The sequence below is a fragment of the Mytilus trossulus genome, chromosome 8, assembly GCF_036588685.1.
Source record: "Mytilus trossulus isolate FHL-02 chromosome 8, PNRI_Mtr1.1.1.hap1, whole genome shotgun sequence".
In the NCBI taxonomy this organism is placed as follows: Eukaryota; Metazoa; Mollusca; class Bivalvia; order Mytilida; family Mytilidae; genus Mytilus; species Mytilus trossulus.
Genome location: NC_086380.1, coordinates 31346126 through 31364537, shown reverse-complemented (window position 1 = coordinate 31364537; position 18412 = coordinate 31346126). Strand labels below are relative to the sequence as shown.

Here is an 18412-nt window from a genome sequence, read left to right as displayed (position 1 = left end):
CAGTTATTTCTATACCAAAATGCATAAGGTAAATTATTTTGGAATATAGCAAAGTGCTCTCGACCAATGAAATTGTAAAATTTTGTGTCTCCTGAAAAATTAATGTAAATCATGTTCTAAGTAAGGGGTTATCCTATTTTGCACTTCTTACATTTCAAAACAAAGAGTTTTTATAAATAATTTGAAGCTTACTGCTGTCCATAATGTTAATAGAAATTTAAAAAAAATATAATTTACCTTTAAAAATATCTAAAAAAGAATACTTGTATAATTCGAATATTCCGATAAAAAACATTGATTGAAGTTTAAAACTTTTAAAGGCAATTCAATAGAGCATTGAAAAAGCCGGACTGAAGTATTGACTTAGGAATAAAATTTGTTGCAACTAAATTTTATTTATTGATTGAAACTGTAATTAAAAAAGAATAATTCTTCACTCAAATATTATAAGATTTACATTCCTACTCACAATCAAGTAACATATACTTTGTATTGCTCTGTCACCTTACATCTTGTCTATAATACATTATTTTTAATTTTTCCCAAATTAGAATAAAGTCCTTACATCATTACAACTAGCATATGAATGAAATACTGCAAAACGAAGTCATGCATCAATTATAAACATTGGATTTACATTAACAATGAAACAAATTCTTAAAAACAACCAATCAAGAGATCAGTTGCGCCTTGAGCACTTTACAATATTACAAGTTTGTTTACATCTTCTGACATCAGACTCGGACTTCTCGTGAAGTAAATTTTAATGTGCGTATTGTTATGCGTTTACTTTTCTACATTGGTTAGAGGTATAGGGGGAGGGTTGAGATCTCACAAACATGTTTAACCCCGCCGCATTTTTGCGCTTGTCCCAAGTCAGGAGCCTGTGGCCTTTGTTAGTCTTGTATTATTTTAATTTTAGTTTCTTGTGTACAATTTGGAAATTAGTATGGCGTTCATTATCACTAAACTGGTATATATTTGTTTAGGGGCCAGCTACATTGAAGACCTGTTGGTGACCTTTTGCTGTTGTTTTTTTATTTGGTCGGGTTGTTGTCTCTTTGACACATTCCCCATTTCCATTCTCAATTTTATTATGATATATATATTTATAAACAAATCTAAATGAAAAATATCATTCAATCTTATGATTGCTTTGGATTAAAACTGCAATGTTCATATTTCTTGGGAGAGGGGTCTCAATTCAGCACAACATTTTCTGAAAGACATAAAAAGTGAAAAGTACATTTAACAAAACGCATTTGACAAACATGTTGAACGTATGAGGTTCTTAAACCCTGCTGACTGTCATTAACGATCAAAAATATAATTGATTTGTACAAGGACAGATAATATTTTTAAAGGTTGATGTTAATAACTTATAGTGGGAGTTTTTTTTTTCTCATTTGATTTTTCCCCGACAAATGAGACTGTAACAATTGGGGGCCCCTTAGTTGCTCCCCTGGGCAATTGAGGGTTGGTGTAACAGGCGATTGTTAATAAAATATGTTTTATATTTAAAAAAAACCAAAAAAACTGATAATAGAGTAAAAAAAAAAAAAAAAAAAAAAGAAAAAAAAAATATATATATAATTGATCACGAGATGTAACAGGAATGTTGATTATTACCTTATTAACAAACAGAAAACAATATACTTGCAGAGAAGATGGTATATCGCAATTAAACATAAGGTGCAAAAGTCTGCCCATCATATCTGGATTTGGCCAATAAATGTCTCTTCAGAGGTGTAAGGGATATACCTCAATTAGGAGTAGCCTCTTGAATTTCAAAGAGTCAAAATATGATGAACAGACCATATAAACCCATGGGGAAATATAATACAAGCCTAAACGACAAAATTTGAACAAACAAATTAAAACAACATTCAAACCTCTGATGGCGTTGGATAAAACCTCAATTTGTATACGTGTGCACGTAAAACAAACCTCTTGGCAAACGGGTCTTTGTACATATTCATACATATGAACATATAAAACTTGTCTCCCTTTTGTTCTGTTTGAAATCAGAAAAAAGACCAATCGACATAAGATTAGTACTCAATAAATTATAATTAATTAACCAGTATTCATAATTTCTGAACCCGTACATAAATTATATAAGTCAAATCATTGCCGGTGAATTAAATTGAATTGATTTAATTAGTTATATTATTCGGATAATGATCAGTGTAGAACACAACTTTATTTTAAATTTGTTATTGTATATTATTTACTGCATAACATGTAATTCGATAATTAACGTATCATACTAGTTTTCAAATCTTAAAAGTTAAGGTGGTATTCCCTAATAGATATCCTATCAACCATGTCAACCTGAACATTAAATACCTTAACAACAATTATACTAAATGTTGTCCTTATATTACCAAATGTCTATTGAAGATATACTTGCAAGTTGTTAATGAAAAATTATAAGCACGGTTTGAAAAATTAAATCTTTTTTTATACAAATTACCAAAAAGAGAAAACGGAGTACAGCACGTACCATTAAAACTACTATATTGTTTTGTTGGTTGAGTAAAACTAAATTTTTCCAAAGCTTTCTGATTATACAAAACATCATTTGCATTCTTTATTCAATTTTCATACGATAAAAAATGATTTTTTTCGATGAATCCTTAATTTATATTTCTGCAATTTTTCATGTTTTTATCCTACATACTAGTTCTATGATTTTGTCGGTCTCTCTCTGGCTTTTAAGTTATATTGAATCTGTGATGTTTTTAACTTCTTCAGAACATTACTTTTGATAATGGTCCTATTAAGATCAGCATTTTGATCACTAAGATTTCCAATAATATATCTTGTAAATAATTTTGAAGAGACATAGTCATTCATAGCATAACAATTGTACTGTCTGGACTTAAGCAACAATTAATTATTATCATCATAATAATCATAGTTATCATCAATATCATCTTTGAAAGTGGAGTCAATGTGAGTGTCAAATAATCCAATTCAAATTTACACTAACGTCAGCAGGTAAAGCTGTCGTCGTTGTTTTATTGATAGTATATTTGAGAGTTCATTTCAGACAAACAAATATAACTAATTCGTAAATGGTGGTGAATAAACAGATATTGCATTCCGGATAAATCTTTTAGGGAAATATACTCAAAGCATGATGAATATTGACATGATTGAATTCGTTTTTTTTTATTAATGTCACGGTTGATGGATCATATAGTATCGTTGTCATCTACGTTTCACTTACAAGAAAAATTTATTGAATTTTAAACAATTGTTCTAAACACCTTCTCATCTGTGGGTCTTTAGTATCTTGATGTGCATATAATTTATGAGAACCCTGATTTTTGACAATAACAGCAAACCGCAATATTGTATGATTAACAGAGTACAGCAAGCTCAAATACGTGCATCTCTTGAATTGAATTTTAAATGTACGTATTGTTAGGCGTTTACTTTTCTACATTGGCTAAAGGTATAGGCGAGGATTAAGATCTCATAAACATGTTTAACCCCGCCGCTTTTTTGCGCCTGTCCCAAGTCAGAAGCCTCTGGTCTTTGTTAGTCTTGTATTATTTTTATTTTAGTTTCTTGTGTACAATTTGGAAATTAGTATGGCGTTCATTATCACTGAACTAGTATATATTTGTTTAGGGGCTAGCTGAAGGACGCCTCCGGGTGCGGGAATTTCTTGTTACATTGAAGACCTGTTGGTGACCTTCTGCTGTTGTTTTTTCTATGGTCGGGTTGTTGTCCCTTTGATACATTCACCATTTCCATTCTCAATTTTATATAATAAAATTTTCCTCTATATCTAATCAAACAGTACAGAATACACGTTGCAATCAATATATATGTATCACAAATTAAAGGTTTGCGATGTCAGTCAAAATGTCTTTTAAAATTACTTTATACCTTAATTACTACTTAAACTCTTGCATCGAGGCGACACATTGATAAGGATCGCTAAAACATTTCTAATACTAAGATATATAAGACATGTACAATGTTTATATCCTGACAATTTATGATATATGAATTAATGTTGAATATGATCTAAAACGGTGGTTTCCGTTTTGATATAAGACTGTTACTTATCGATGACTAATTTTTAAAGCGCAGTGAGGCGTACAGAAACAAATATATGATGTCAACATACCTATATACAGTTATCACGTAGTTCACCTGATTGCCTGCGTTCTAATCCTATTTTTGTTTAGCCATGAATATAGGTCAACCTTCACCTTATATTTTTCTTCCTTTTTGTCTTTGACACTTCCGTCCTTGTAGTGGTTATCTCTCTTTAAACAAGCAAAAAATATCTTTGTGATAATTACAAGTTGACTTTAAATGTACAATTCATTTTGACATATTGAGAAAACTCTTCAATTTCTATAATTTCTATAACTGTTTAAAGTGATGATTCTTTATTCATTTCTTACAACTTTCCGGTTCGTACATAAGAGATTACATAGCTAAAACTATTTCAAGAAACACTTTGTTAATAAAGAGTAACAATGCTAAAAAAAAAAAAAGGGCGTCAATAGTCCAATGAAATTAGACAGCACAGTTGGCAAATTGAAAACCGCACGAAAATATACTCCTCGATAAATATAAAAAAAAAAGATTGAGTAACATGAATCCCAAACAAATCTGCGTGTGAATTTATATGTTCCGTGAGGGTAAATATATCATGATCATTTAGCATGTTTAGGCCAACGTCATATCGAAGAAATAATAGGCATCGATTGTTTAAAATTATGCTCGATTATTATTCCTGACTCACCTAATCAAAAATGGTCAACTTATATTTTAAGAATGATGCGTCCTTTTTATTTTAAAAAGGATATAAACAGCTTTACTATATTATTTTTTTGAAAAAAAGGCTACACAAGAATACCGCTGTTCAAGAGTTATAAATCGATTACTGTGGGTTAACTTATTTTCGTGGTTACTAATTTTCAGAACACCTGCCTGTGCGAAAATACGGGATTTCATAAATTTGCTATCATGAGTCTGTACACAACTTCATAGGAAAATTTTTTCAACATTTTAAATTGTTGTTCACCTGTAGCAGCGAGAACCTGGAAAATTGGTATCTAAAGAACAATGATAAATCCACAGCAAGCAAATAATAATCCGGGTCACAAATCAAATTTGAGGGAACACATCAAGTAAAATAGGGAAAAAACTGATCTTCAGAAACACTGAACTGCTACGAAAACAAGTAAGAAAATACATAAAAACGGACTGCCGTGTTCCTGATGATATAACTTGCTGAAACAGTTTTTTTTGTAGCCGTAAGTTTCAAGCAAGGATGTCACGATAGGAACCACAAGCCTTAGAATTCCATCTTGGAGTTAGTGTACATAATAGATAAATGGAAGAGGGTAGGGGATGCAGTATTAATCAATTTCATTATCAAAATTCATAATTACTTCACGATATCATTTGTGTGTGTTACATTGGGGCATTACTTCTAGCCTGTCGTCGATATATTGATCTGATTTTTTTTCTTTTTTATTATCTTTTCTTTGAAAAGCCTAAAAAGAAGATGCTATTCTGGTGATCCGCTTTCTATCCTCAATTGTGTTTTTTTTTATGTTTGAGGGTTCTACATGTACCTGTTTCTATATGTTATATATTTTTTGTATTCTTGTCATTCATTTTTGCTCATGTGTTGTGTTTTTATGCATTTTATGTTTCTTTGATACAAATGGCGTGGCTCTGTAATTAAACTATCCATCATAATGACATTGTGCTATTGTAAAATGTTGTATTCTTGTCTTTCATTTTACTAATGTGCTTTGTCTTTATTTCTGTTGTGTTTCTTCGTTACATGTTTTTTATGTCTGTTTTTTGTAGGCACATCGTTGTCAATATCATGGAATTTGATGCGACTGTCATACAAGTGAAATATTTAGGTAGCTATAAAACCAGGTTTAATCCCCTTTTTTTGTACATAAGAAAATGCCTTTACCAAGTCAAAAATATGAGAGTGGTTATCCATTCGTTTGATGTGTGTGTGCTTTTGGTTTTGTCATTTGATTAAGGATTTTTCGCTTTGAATTTAAACCATATTTTTGATATGTTTTGTCTAAATGTTAGTAACTGTAGTATTTGCTTCAGTTCACATGGGCAACTTTTGTATGGACACTATTTCTTCTGAAAGTGTTTTATAATAATTGAAACGCACCTTTTCATAAACAAGTTCATGTTGTCGAAAAGTGTGCGCAATTCGTTTTAGAAGAAAAAAAAAATAATTCATATGATAGTCCAAAAGAATTAATCAATAAACATTTAAAACAAGAGTGCACACGCTAAGATGTCTCATCTGCTTTACTGACCATATATTTTATAAGGAGGTATAAAGAATAGGGTCTGTCCGTCATTAAACTGCTTTAAAGATGTACTACATGAATAAAGTACACTTGGTAATATAAAGCTTTTTTTATAAATATTCAATCGAAAGATGTAAAGCTTTCCCATCATTTCGAGCGAACTTGTGTTTTTTCTCCGTGATATCTAATGCTACAGGTACACTGTTCCACTTATTTACTAAGGTTTGTCTAATATCCAATGAATTAATATGTCTCTTTGGATAGTCCCCATCATTTCGTGAATGACACATTTGCAAAGTCATATATTTGTGTCCAGTCAATGCAGGAGATGATATATTTTTGTTGATGGTACCTTTGATGGAAGCAACAGACATTCTATAAATATTCAAATCAGGAACTGATGCAACATAAAAACCTTCTTCTGGCGTTTTATGAACAATGATACTATGTTCATAAACATGACTTTGCCTTTCATTTGATTGTTGCAAAGACTGGTACGGGTTCAAATAATCGGATCGGTCTTTTTCGTTAAAACTTGAATCTTTTGAATCATCTGAGCTTTTTCTACCTTCAAATTCGTCGTCTGATATATAACAAGGATACAGATAGCTGCCATAATTTTTAGGCTCAATGTAAGATCTCACCGAACTTCTTTTACTGTTAACTGATACTGTCTCCTTTCTCTGTTGCATTTGACATACGATTCCGACAATCGCATTGTCATCGATTTCCTCATATTCATTTTCAACATCGATATATTCATGATGCTGAAGTGATATAGTTTGGTCCGTATGTCTGTCTTTATATCGGGTGGGTGTTCCCTGAATCTGAAGTTTCTTTGTTAAGCTGTATTTCCAAATTAAGATAGGCACACAAACCAAAAGGACGATACCAATTATACAAATAGAAAATATCCAACCACCACTTAGAATTGCTGAAAATAAAGTATATGGTGCAATGTTTAACGACAGAGCCAGTAGTAATTCTAAAATCAACATGTAGAAAATGAAAAATATTAATGTGTGATATGATTATCATTAAACAAATTATGTGAATTATGCGAAGCACAGATTATAGACTAATGTGTATTAAAAACATATTTACATGTGAAAAGTTATCCATTTGATAGAAGATGCACTTACATGTGTCGTCATCATTCTCAGTCAAGGCATCTACAGTAATATGCAAAGAACTAGTTTCTGTATGAGTATATTCTGTAATTAAAAACAACTTCATTATGCACTTATCTTTTGATTTTCTTATTTCGAAAAAAAACTCAATGGCCTGTTCATTGAAACAATAGAACTTGACAGAAAGTTGGTCAACTTCATTTTACAATAACTTGAATAATAAATGGTCTCCTATGTATGATGTGCAAAAGATAAATTACTGATTTCATATACATAAACATTTTTAAGATGCTAATTCCTGAATAATCCGGTCAATGCATTTGCAAATTTTCTAGAAGTATTTTTCACTAACGAAAAAGACCCCATCACATCAAAAAGTTGTTTAGCATTCACAGGAACCTTATACCTATTTCCGAAAAGTAAAACAGTCTAACATAGCTCATGTATGAAGATTCTTATATTCGTACCTGTGGATTATATAATTATTGGGTTTATCCATAAATAGTTAAATAATCGAATTTTTAATTCCGATCCTTGGCGTTTTGCAGAATGTTTTGTACATTTTGATTTATCAAGTGAGCTGATGATGGTTATGACCCTCTAATTCATCCAATCATCTTCTAAAATCATCGGGAACAACAACTCGATTGACTTTTTTATACAATGGGTTCGGCAAGGGATAAATCACAAAAATAGAAAAATCCTGATATACCATCGTTGATGTATGCGGCAACGTCAATGACACATCGTATGAACTGTTATTTTGAAATTGATTTGTAAATTTCAAAACATTATCTTTATGACGTTTTCAAAAATATCAGGGATATCCAAAATATAAATAGTAAAGTCACAAATATATATTCATCACGTTTCATAATTATTAAAGATATCCTGAAATATATCTTTTGAAATAAAAGATTAATTAATAACTTGTATAGAACTTGAAGTATTTCAGGATATCCTGCAATCGAGGAAAACAGGATGACCTATACAATTTTGAATATCCTGAATTCAAGTTATGAAGCTCCGAAAATTTATAATAATCCATAATACGAATTATGAAGGTCAAAGCTGTTGTTTACTTTTTATATTTTGATTTGGTTATTTGCCATGACGTTGGTAGTTTGTCTTAGACTTTGGAGTGTCCATGTCCCTTCAGTGTCTACCTCTGTTGTATTAATTTTGTTCTATCAACAAATATTTCCAATGTTTGTTAAATTAATTGAGAATTCAGCTTTACAATTTTTCTGCAGATATCTGTGAATTGAATTATTTTCGTGAGTACCAATAAAATTAACAGTACCAATGTTCTTGCACCAGATGCGCATTTCGACAAAACATGTCTCTTCAGTGATGCTCGTGGAAAAATATTTGAAATCCAAAGCTTATATAAAAGATGAAGAGCTATAATCCAAAAGGTCCAAAAAGTATAGCCAAATCTGCGAAAGGAATCAGAGCTTTTCATGAGGGAGATACATTCCTGTCGTCGTTTTATATTATTACTAAAATAAGAGTCCAACTCGGATCTTACCATTATAGTCGTTATCATTCTGATACAAAGTATCTACAGTGATATGTAATGAACCAGTTTCTATATGCGCTGATTCTGAAGAAAACAATCATGCAATCATACTGTTAGATGCTACAGCTAGTAAATGGCAATAGATTTTGGATATGGAGTTTAAAAATCTATATTTAACTTTATGCACATCTTTCGAATGATCCGGTCACTGATTGAGGAGATTTTGTATTGTTCACTTACTGCAAAAGCCTAACATAGTATTTATTGGAATGATAAACCCGTTTCCAATAAATAATTCTTTGACAATGCAGATGCCGACATATTTCACTTTATATATGCTGCTTAACCAATGACTCCCATATACGTTTATCCTCAAATTGATTTGTGGAGGTCCCAGAATAACAGTGGACCTTTATAGATAATTAAAAATAGTAAGAAACTGATATACAATCACGCAGTTCCATAATTATTAAGGACCTCTTTAATTAAAGCATGCGCAGTTTTAACCGATTATTTGAAGGGGTCTAAAAATATTTCAGGATATCCGAAAATAGAATATTGGAACCCCTTACATATTTAGTTTAATTTGAATTTTGATTTTAAACATATTCTATTCATTAAGATATGAAAAGGATTTACATATGCTAGGAGGTCTGCAATAATTTATTGAAATCCGGAATTCAAATAATGTAGGACCTAAAATATTTCAGAGTCTCTATAAATACAAAATTTTGCAAATAACTTCGCGCCTCAAAAGCATGAAAGAATCATCGTTTTAATGAGGATCGTGTTGCTCGGTGCTTAATTCTGAATGTAGTGTTATGTTCACTGTTATTTTAAATAAAAATCAATGCATCAAATTTTTCATGACGATGCAAATATTTCAAATAAAAGTTTGCAGATATGTTTTATTCCAAATATATGTTTTAATTGAATTGAATTTGTAGTTAACATCAGTTGAAAAATCCAAATACATATTTAAGCAAACACCGACGCATCTAATGTCACTATTTACTTACCATTGTTTTCATCATTCTGAGACAATGTTGTTTTAGTAACGTACTGAGTTTTCTCGTCGTCTGTTTGTCCTGCTTCTATATTGAAATAAAGAAAACTTAATGATTTTTTAATCGTCATACTTTTTAATTATACAGTATTCTGTAAATTAAGACGTTTCAAGTATAGCATTATAATTAGTTGATGTCATTTTAAAGTTAACCCAGCAGGTGTATTAATTCCAGATCTAACGAGGGATTAATAAAAAAAAAATCACAGTACACTGCAATGGAAATTGGATATTGAAGAGTGAAATAACAAACATATCGAACTCCAAGGAACATTCAAAACGTCATACTCCTGACTTGGTACATGCATTTCTCTAACATGTTTAGACCGTTGGTTTTCCCGCTTGAATGGTTTTACACTAGAAATTTTGGGGCCCTTTATAGCTTGTTGTTCGGTGTGAGCCAAGGCTCCGAAATGAAGGCCGTACATTGAACTATAATGGTTTACTTTTTTAAAATTGTTATTTGAATGGAGAGTTGTCTCATTGGCACTCACACCACATCTTCCTATCAGTCAAAAATGGTGGATTAAATTAAGATTGAAAGGTAGCTTAACCTCTTTCTTGTATGACAGTCGTTTAAAATTCCATTATATTGACAAAAATTTGGGTGAACACATTTAACATACATAACAGAAAAAATGTTGAAAGAGAAGAAAGTGGCAATTTAAAAACAAACAAATTGGTTAACAAAGGTAAACAAAATGATATACAGACAAAGAACATAGACAAAAAAAAGATAAGAATACTAAAAAGGACCAGAATTTTGTTATTAAGCGACACACTATATCATGTATATCGAGATTTGGATAGTTTGCACTGCTATGTTTAGCTGTTGCGTTTCCCTAGATTTTCATTCCATATTTATTATCTCTATGAAACTATCGTAAAAGTTCGGAACTGTTAAAAAAATGTTATGTTAGAATGTCTTATTCTGATTACTAGTAAAATCTTCTGTCTATTTGGCATGGATGCCATATATATCAACATTCCTTGTGGACACCCCTTGTGGACACCAAAAAATGAATTAAAAAATAATGCAAATAAAAATAGTTGTTTTACCATTAACTGGTGTGCTGCGCCTAGAGGTCGTCATTACTTTCACACATCCGATAACAGCGTCACATCTATAAATTAAAACGAACATTTCGTTCAACGAGTATTTTCAAAATTTTGTTTTTGGAAACTCTTTGCAACACTACAATAAAATGATAACAAATCTGGCCTTTGGACTCCATTCGCCAACGATTTCTCCTCTTGTTGTTGGATCATGTTCAGTAATATTAGGTTTTCTGTGGGTAAATCACATTTTTAATCTTATTTTCTTAAAAAATTGAAATAAGAAGATGGAGTATGATTGCCGATGAGACAATTGTTCTAGGTTGAAACGAAGTGGAACTATGCAATTATACGGAGTTATATAGAACCGTACGTCCTTCAACATTGAGAACAAACAAATTATGTATAGTCGTCAAAAAGGCCCCGACATGAAAAATATGAACCGATTCCATTGAGAAAACTAACGGCCAAAACACATCTAACAAAAACACAGACTGAACGTGGCAGGGTATTTATACATCTCTAACAAAAAAATGACAAACATTACAGATCTGAAATTAATAGCAGTAAGAGACAATGAGTTACAAGTTAAAAGCTATGAAACAAAATTATGTATCTAGGAATAAAGCATCAATTAAAACTACGGGGTATATATCTCCAAATTGATACGATATTCCCGTGCTTACATTTCTATTATGATTTTTTTGATAGAGGGTTGCTGCTCACAAGGAAGCTATTAAACCAAGAGTTTCAAATGGTGAAGTTGAAATCATCCCTTCGTTAATTTTACGGACGGCATTACGAGTTGGTTTACCGTTATGGAATTACCGTTTCACAAATGATATCGGATATGTTCCTTACGACGTTACTACAACCCCTGTTCCGTTTCATTAATGTGACCTACCGAGTTATACTATTTACCGGATTTGATATCACATAAGCAACATGACGGGTGCCACATGTGGAGCAGGATTTGATTACCCTTCCGGAGCACCTGAGATCACCGCTAGTTTTTGGTGGGGTTCGTGTTGTTTTTTCTTTAATTTTCTATGCTGTGTCATGTGTACTATTGTTTGTCTGTTTGTCTTTTTCATTTTTTGCCATGGCGTTGTCAGTTTATTTTAGATTTATGAGTTTGACTGTCCCTTTAGTATCTTTCGTCCCTCTTTTAGCTCACATACAATATCCATTTGGATATATATGGATTTGGCGTGTAACCGGCATTAGAGAAAACATGATATTATGCAATGTTAAACTATAGGTTTTGATAGATGTAGTAAATTTGTGTTTAGAGTTCTTTTGTAAGTTTAACATATCCAGAGCAGTTATGTTATTGCTGTTGATATATGAGGGGTTTTGATAGATGTAGTAAATTTGTGTTTAGAGTTCTTTTGTAAGATCAACATATCCAGAGCAGTTATGTTATTGCTGTTGATATATGACTTATTTTGTGTACATTTTGTCGGTATATGAAAAACTATATTCAATGTGTATTATTGATTTCATCACTGCATAGACATTTACATCAGAACTTAAAAAGTGTTTTACCTTTGAAGATAGTTACACCTACACGTTTTAAGACATTTCATTCCATATCTATTGTCCTTACATGACAGACAAGGGCCTCCATCCCATGAGGTCGAACCACTTATACACTCTGAAATAAATCAACGAATATCTTTAAAGTTCCCAAAGAAGGTAAAACATGAAAAGCGCCACGAACACATGAACATTTATTTTGTATTGTTTTTATCTTTTTCTTTAGAATTTTCGTGTGGTCTTGCATATATTTGAATCTTTAAAACATTGGTTAATATAATGTTGTTAAAGTAGATTTCAATGTTTAAGGGTTTGCTTTTCTTTGTTTTTTTTGTTTGTAAATTGATTGTTTTCATCTGTCACATTCAGTCAATAAACAAAACTAACTTGTTTTAAAAGAATAAGCATGTACCGAGGTTTTGTAAATGTGTTCATGTCTTAAGGAAAAATGTCCGATGAAACAAATTGGTTTAAAAAAAGCAAAAGGCGAGGAAATATAGATATTACCATGGCCAAAATTCCAAACTAATGGAATATTCAAATAGCAGGTAAGTCCATAAACCTTACAAATCAAATGAAAGACTATATCAACCAACGGGACGAATGAAACAATAGTCATATTGTTGACTCGAGAAAATTTTGGGTTTATTTTCGTTTTATAGCGACCTTAATTTCACACAAGTAATGATCATTCCGTAGATTTCATCTGGTTTTGTTATATTTTTGGTGAGATTGTTTTGTTTAATCTTGATTTTCATTGTCATTTCGGGGACTCTTGTTTATGTTGATGTATGCATGTAATGGATCTAATTGAATATAGTTTTGTCATTTATAAGAAATAATTTGATTTGTAATAGAACATATAAAAACTTTGTCTGAAACTTTTAGATTATCTTTTTTTCTAGGTTATAAAATGAAAGGAATGAAAACAGGATAGTTTTTTTTATTTGTCAATACGCCATACATAGATAATGTATTTATTTGAAACTGATTCTTTTGGTAATCATGTTAAATAAGTGCAAATAATTCAAAAGACAATCCATCTTCTAATAATAAAGAAAGACCTTTAATGTAAGTTTGTTTTGTAATAAAGTTCATCTTGACGCAAAATAAACAAAGTTCAGTTTCATTCTAATTTATAATTAATACATATTTACCAACACATTCACCATTTACTTCTTCGTAATTGAAACAGCAAATAGATTTTCTGAAAATGAATATTTTAAGGAATACTTATTACTCAATCTTTCACACAATTTATCTTTTTATCGATTTTTTTACACACTCTTTTCTATTAAGCGCTAGATCGTGGCATACTATAGACATATTTATGATTTAGGGTTATATAATTACATAATAATTGCATGATCAGAAATAATTATGTGTGTACATAAAATATAAACTGGATTAAGGTCGTATATTTTCGGATACGTGTTTCCAAAAGAGGGACGAAAGATACCAAAGGGACAGTCAAACTCATAAATCTTAAACAAAATGACAACGCCATGGCTAAAAATGAAAAAGACAAACAGACAAACAATAGTACACATGACACAACATAGAAAACTAAAAAGTTAACAACAAATGTTGACCTGTTAGAAATTATACTGATTTTCTGGCCCAAAAGTACCACCAGACCAATAATCAGCACGTTTATCGATATTGTAATATTTATAAACAATCTGTTTACAGGTTAACAAAATTTTGGCCAATTCAAATTTCAACGGATTTCTACCATAAACAGATTACCTTAGCTGTATTTGACCAAATGTTTCGGAATTTTTGGCCCTCAATGCTTTTCAACTTAACTTCTTTGGGCCTTTCAACTTTTTTATTTCAAGTTGAAAATCGGATTTTGACATACAAAATTATAATCCTAGCCTTTTTGATGATTTTTGTTGTTGTGAGTAAATGAGTGTTTTAACCCCCAAGGGTTGACTGGGGTAAAATATAAAAACTAGTTTTAATGGTGTATCATGCAAACCCTTGCGAAAGGCAAATATTTTCTTATCATACATACCCTCATCAGTAGTGCAAGTTAGAATTTTCAACCCTTAACCAAAATCAATCAACTTTGTGTAACGTCCCTAGTGTAGTGTCAATATTTCTTAGTCTAATGTTAAGAAGAGTATTTAGCCTCATTTCTTTGAATTAATAAAATGTTACCCTTGAATAACATAAATGTGTGATAAATCAATTTTCAGTAAACAGATGCCTGTTTTTTTTCAAGCATTTTGAGGTGGAGAAACTATTAACAATAAATACACTTGAACTTCATAAACTAAACATATTGACTACCATTCAAGACAGTTTGGTGGTGTATCCGGCCACCAACAAACTCCTTAAAAAATATGTTGCACGGGTTTATATCACGTATAGAGAATCAGGCATTTAAAATCGCAATTCTGACCGGGTACGGCTGCGAATTTACACATCTCACACTATCAAATAGACGTTCCACTTTGAAATATGTTACATTGCCGTTCGGTCAGTTTAGTCACCTTTGTGGTTTCAGTGTACGGACATAAAACACACATTGATATAACCATACTTATAGTGATGCCGATAGAACATGTACAACAGACAGGAAATATTGAAAACATTAACAAAAGTACATTGATTTCAAAAATATGAATCCGATAACCTTGTATCTATTGTAATGAAAGTGGATAACTTAGCTATCGTCTCCCAAATGTTTTGTAGCTACAGATCAAGGTTTTTCAAAATTTCTAAATAGATGCATGTTCCGTTTACTACATTCATGAACGTGATCATGCTTGTTTGTAGTGTGATATCAGCCTCAATATATCGTCATACAAAATTTGACAGAAAGTGATTAATTTACTAAAAAGTATTGTGAAGATCAACAAAAAAACCATAATTTTTATTTATTATTAGTAACATTATTGAGACATCTTTTAGCTATGGTCATTGTTAAAGAACGTATGATTATCTTTAGTTACTAAGATGGATATTTGATAATACCAAATCTACCAGGAAATACTATAACATTTCAATTGTTATTTAATCTGTCAGTAATCATGCCATCTTTAATCATTTTAGAAAACCCTTAAAAAGAATTAGAATGTATATTCATTAAGTGATTGAATCAAAGCAGTAAACAATACTACAGTATTCAATGTTTCCTATAAAAAGGCTCTATGTCATTACCTACCTTATAAAATACATATACAATTATTGATTGTCCTGAAAAAAACATGAAATATATTTGCCAATGGACATTAATCATAGACATACAAACATACATTCCCTTTTATATTAATCATTTTACGTAATGTATTAGTATTAAATCTAGGCAATTTAAAGTAAAATAATAATAATAATTTGAAAAATATTGTTGATGCATGTATATAAAACACGTGTACCCTACCCCGTGCGATCCAAACAGACATTGCTTCCATGCACTCCATATAATGAATGTCTTATGATAAAAAACGACACAAACACAAAGCTTATTACTGACATATTTTGTCTTTCTATCAATTTACTTTTAGAGTACTTCAAATATGATCACATTTAATTATTACATATAAGGAAGAATTAACTAAATTTATATCAGGTTATCAAGTGAACTGCAATTAAGGTACTTGAAATGTATTATTTTATAAACAATATTTTTTTGCAATCTATTTCATTTAAGTATAAGCTACGAGTTTTGATTTAAACATGATTTAATTTAAAGTGGTGAATTCGTGAAATAATAATTCGTCTTTAGTCGCACTTGCAACAGAAAATCTCGATCTCATTGAATCTATATTCATTTGAACTTCAATTCAACATCTTTAGCTAGAGATAGGTTACGCATAACTATGGGTGTTCTCCTAATTAAGGAAAAGAATGTCAACAACTAGTTCTACTATATGTAAAAACAAAGATTATCATAATATTTCACCTAATATGTGAGATCAAATAGATTTAAAAGAAAATCTGTTTGCACGTGCTCGCTATCTATTAATTCCTATATTATTGTTCATATAAAAAGAAAGGATAAACGTTAGGTAGTCTTTAGATGTTACTTTATTAGTTATTAAGATGACGTTGAGACTACAACATGAACAATACACACGAAATAGGTTCATGTTATCGAGTCCATGATTCGTAAACAGTTTTCATTTGAATATTTATTTAGTATGTTATAAATCAAGTATGATCATTTAAATACAATCGGTAAACATGAATTTGACAGCTTATACCCCTGTAAACCCAAATATCAAATTATTTTAATTATATTACAAGAAATTTAGATTATTGTATTACCATTTTCAAAATGTTATTACATATCTATTAACTAGGGAAATGTGAATGTTTGCAAACATTGTCTTTACTTCATAACCTTTTGTATTTCGATTGTCAGGAACATGACAGTTGTATCAATTGGGTTGAAGTTTTTTCGGCCTTTGATTTTGCCATTTGCTTTGGGAATTTCCGTTTAAATTCCCCCCCCCCCTCCCCCCCGCGGTACGGTATTTTGGGCCCCTTATTCTTAAACTGTTGGGACCTCAACTGCCAAAATCAATCCCAACCTTTTATGGTCATAAACCGAGTGTTTTGATTCATAGATTTCTATTTACTTATACTAAAGTTATAGTGGGAAAACAAAGAAAAAGGCTTATTTGGGTCCCTTTTTGGCCCCTAATTCCTAAACTGTAGGGACCTAAACTCAAAAATCAGTCCCAACCTTCCTTTTAAGGTCATAAACCTTGTGTTTAAATTTCATTGATTTCTATTCACTTATACTAAAGTTATTGTGCGAAAACCAAGAATAATGTTTATTTGGGCCCTTTTTTTACCCCTAGTTCCTAAACTATTGGAACCAAAACTCCGAAAATCAATCCCAACCTTCCTTTGTGGTCATAAACCTTGTGTCAAAATGTCATAGATTTCTATATACTTAAACTAAAGTTATAGTGCGAAAACCAATGAAATGCTGATTTTGGCCCTTTTTGGCACCTTATTCCTACACTGTTGGGACCAAAACTCACAAAATCAATCCAAACCTTCCTTTTGTGGTCATAAACCTTCTGTCAAAATTTCATAGATTTCTTTTTACTTATGCTGAAGTTATTGTGCGAAAACAAAATGTCTTCGGACGACGACGACGACGACGACGACGACGCAGACGGCGACGCCAACGTGATACCAATATACGACCAAAAAATTTCAATTTTTGCTGTCGTTTAAAAACAACAGATTTGAAAGATAATACAGAGACAACAGTTGTAAGCACAATAATATGTCTACGTTAGTTGTATACCTACCTATGGATGCCATTCTGTGCTCTAATTTACTATGTTGATATTGTATCCAGTAGAAGTCAGCTCTAATCAGTATCACAAATGTCAGTGAAAAAAAATGCTATTTATGTGTATCCAAGAGATTAAACAACATATTATACACAGAGTTATGTTCCCAATCCTCATTCCCTATTTCCTATGAATTGGCTTAATAACATTTTTCAAGGTTATGATACACATGTGTTTAACACTTTTGCGCATTTGCAAACTATTTATTGACATCAAGAGCGATTTGTATGCACTACCAGGCAATTCTCAGGTATTCGATGGATAAGGCGAAAATGTGGTGAATCCCAGAGAAACATCAATTGTAACTGCAGATCAGCCACTTTTGGAAATGCCTAAGCAAATTCACTGGGAATGACCTGATTTTTACAGAAAATATCAGTTTATCGTCATGTTTGCTGGATTGCACATTGAAATGACTTGTTATAAACTATGGGTGATATATTGAG

General features: G+C 31.2%; 1 protein-coding gene across 1 annotated transcript in view; it reads right to left on the bottom strand.

Moving 5' to 3' along the window:
• LOC134727579 (uncharacterized) overlaps positions 1 to 7021 on the bottom strand; it is a 32447-nt gene extending 25426 nt beyond the window's left edge. The window contains exon 1 of the mRNA XM_063591959.1: positions 6492 to 7021. Coding sequence (XP_063448029.1) covers positions 6492 to 7021 — 530 coding nt within the window. The remainder of the gene's footprint in view (positions 1 to 6491) is intronic.
• Positions 7022 to 18412: the final 11391 nt, after the last annotated feature.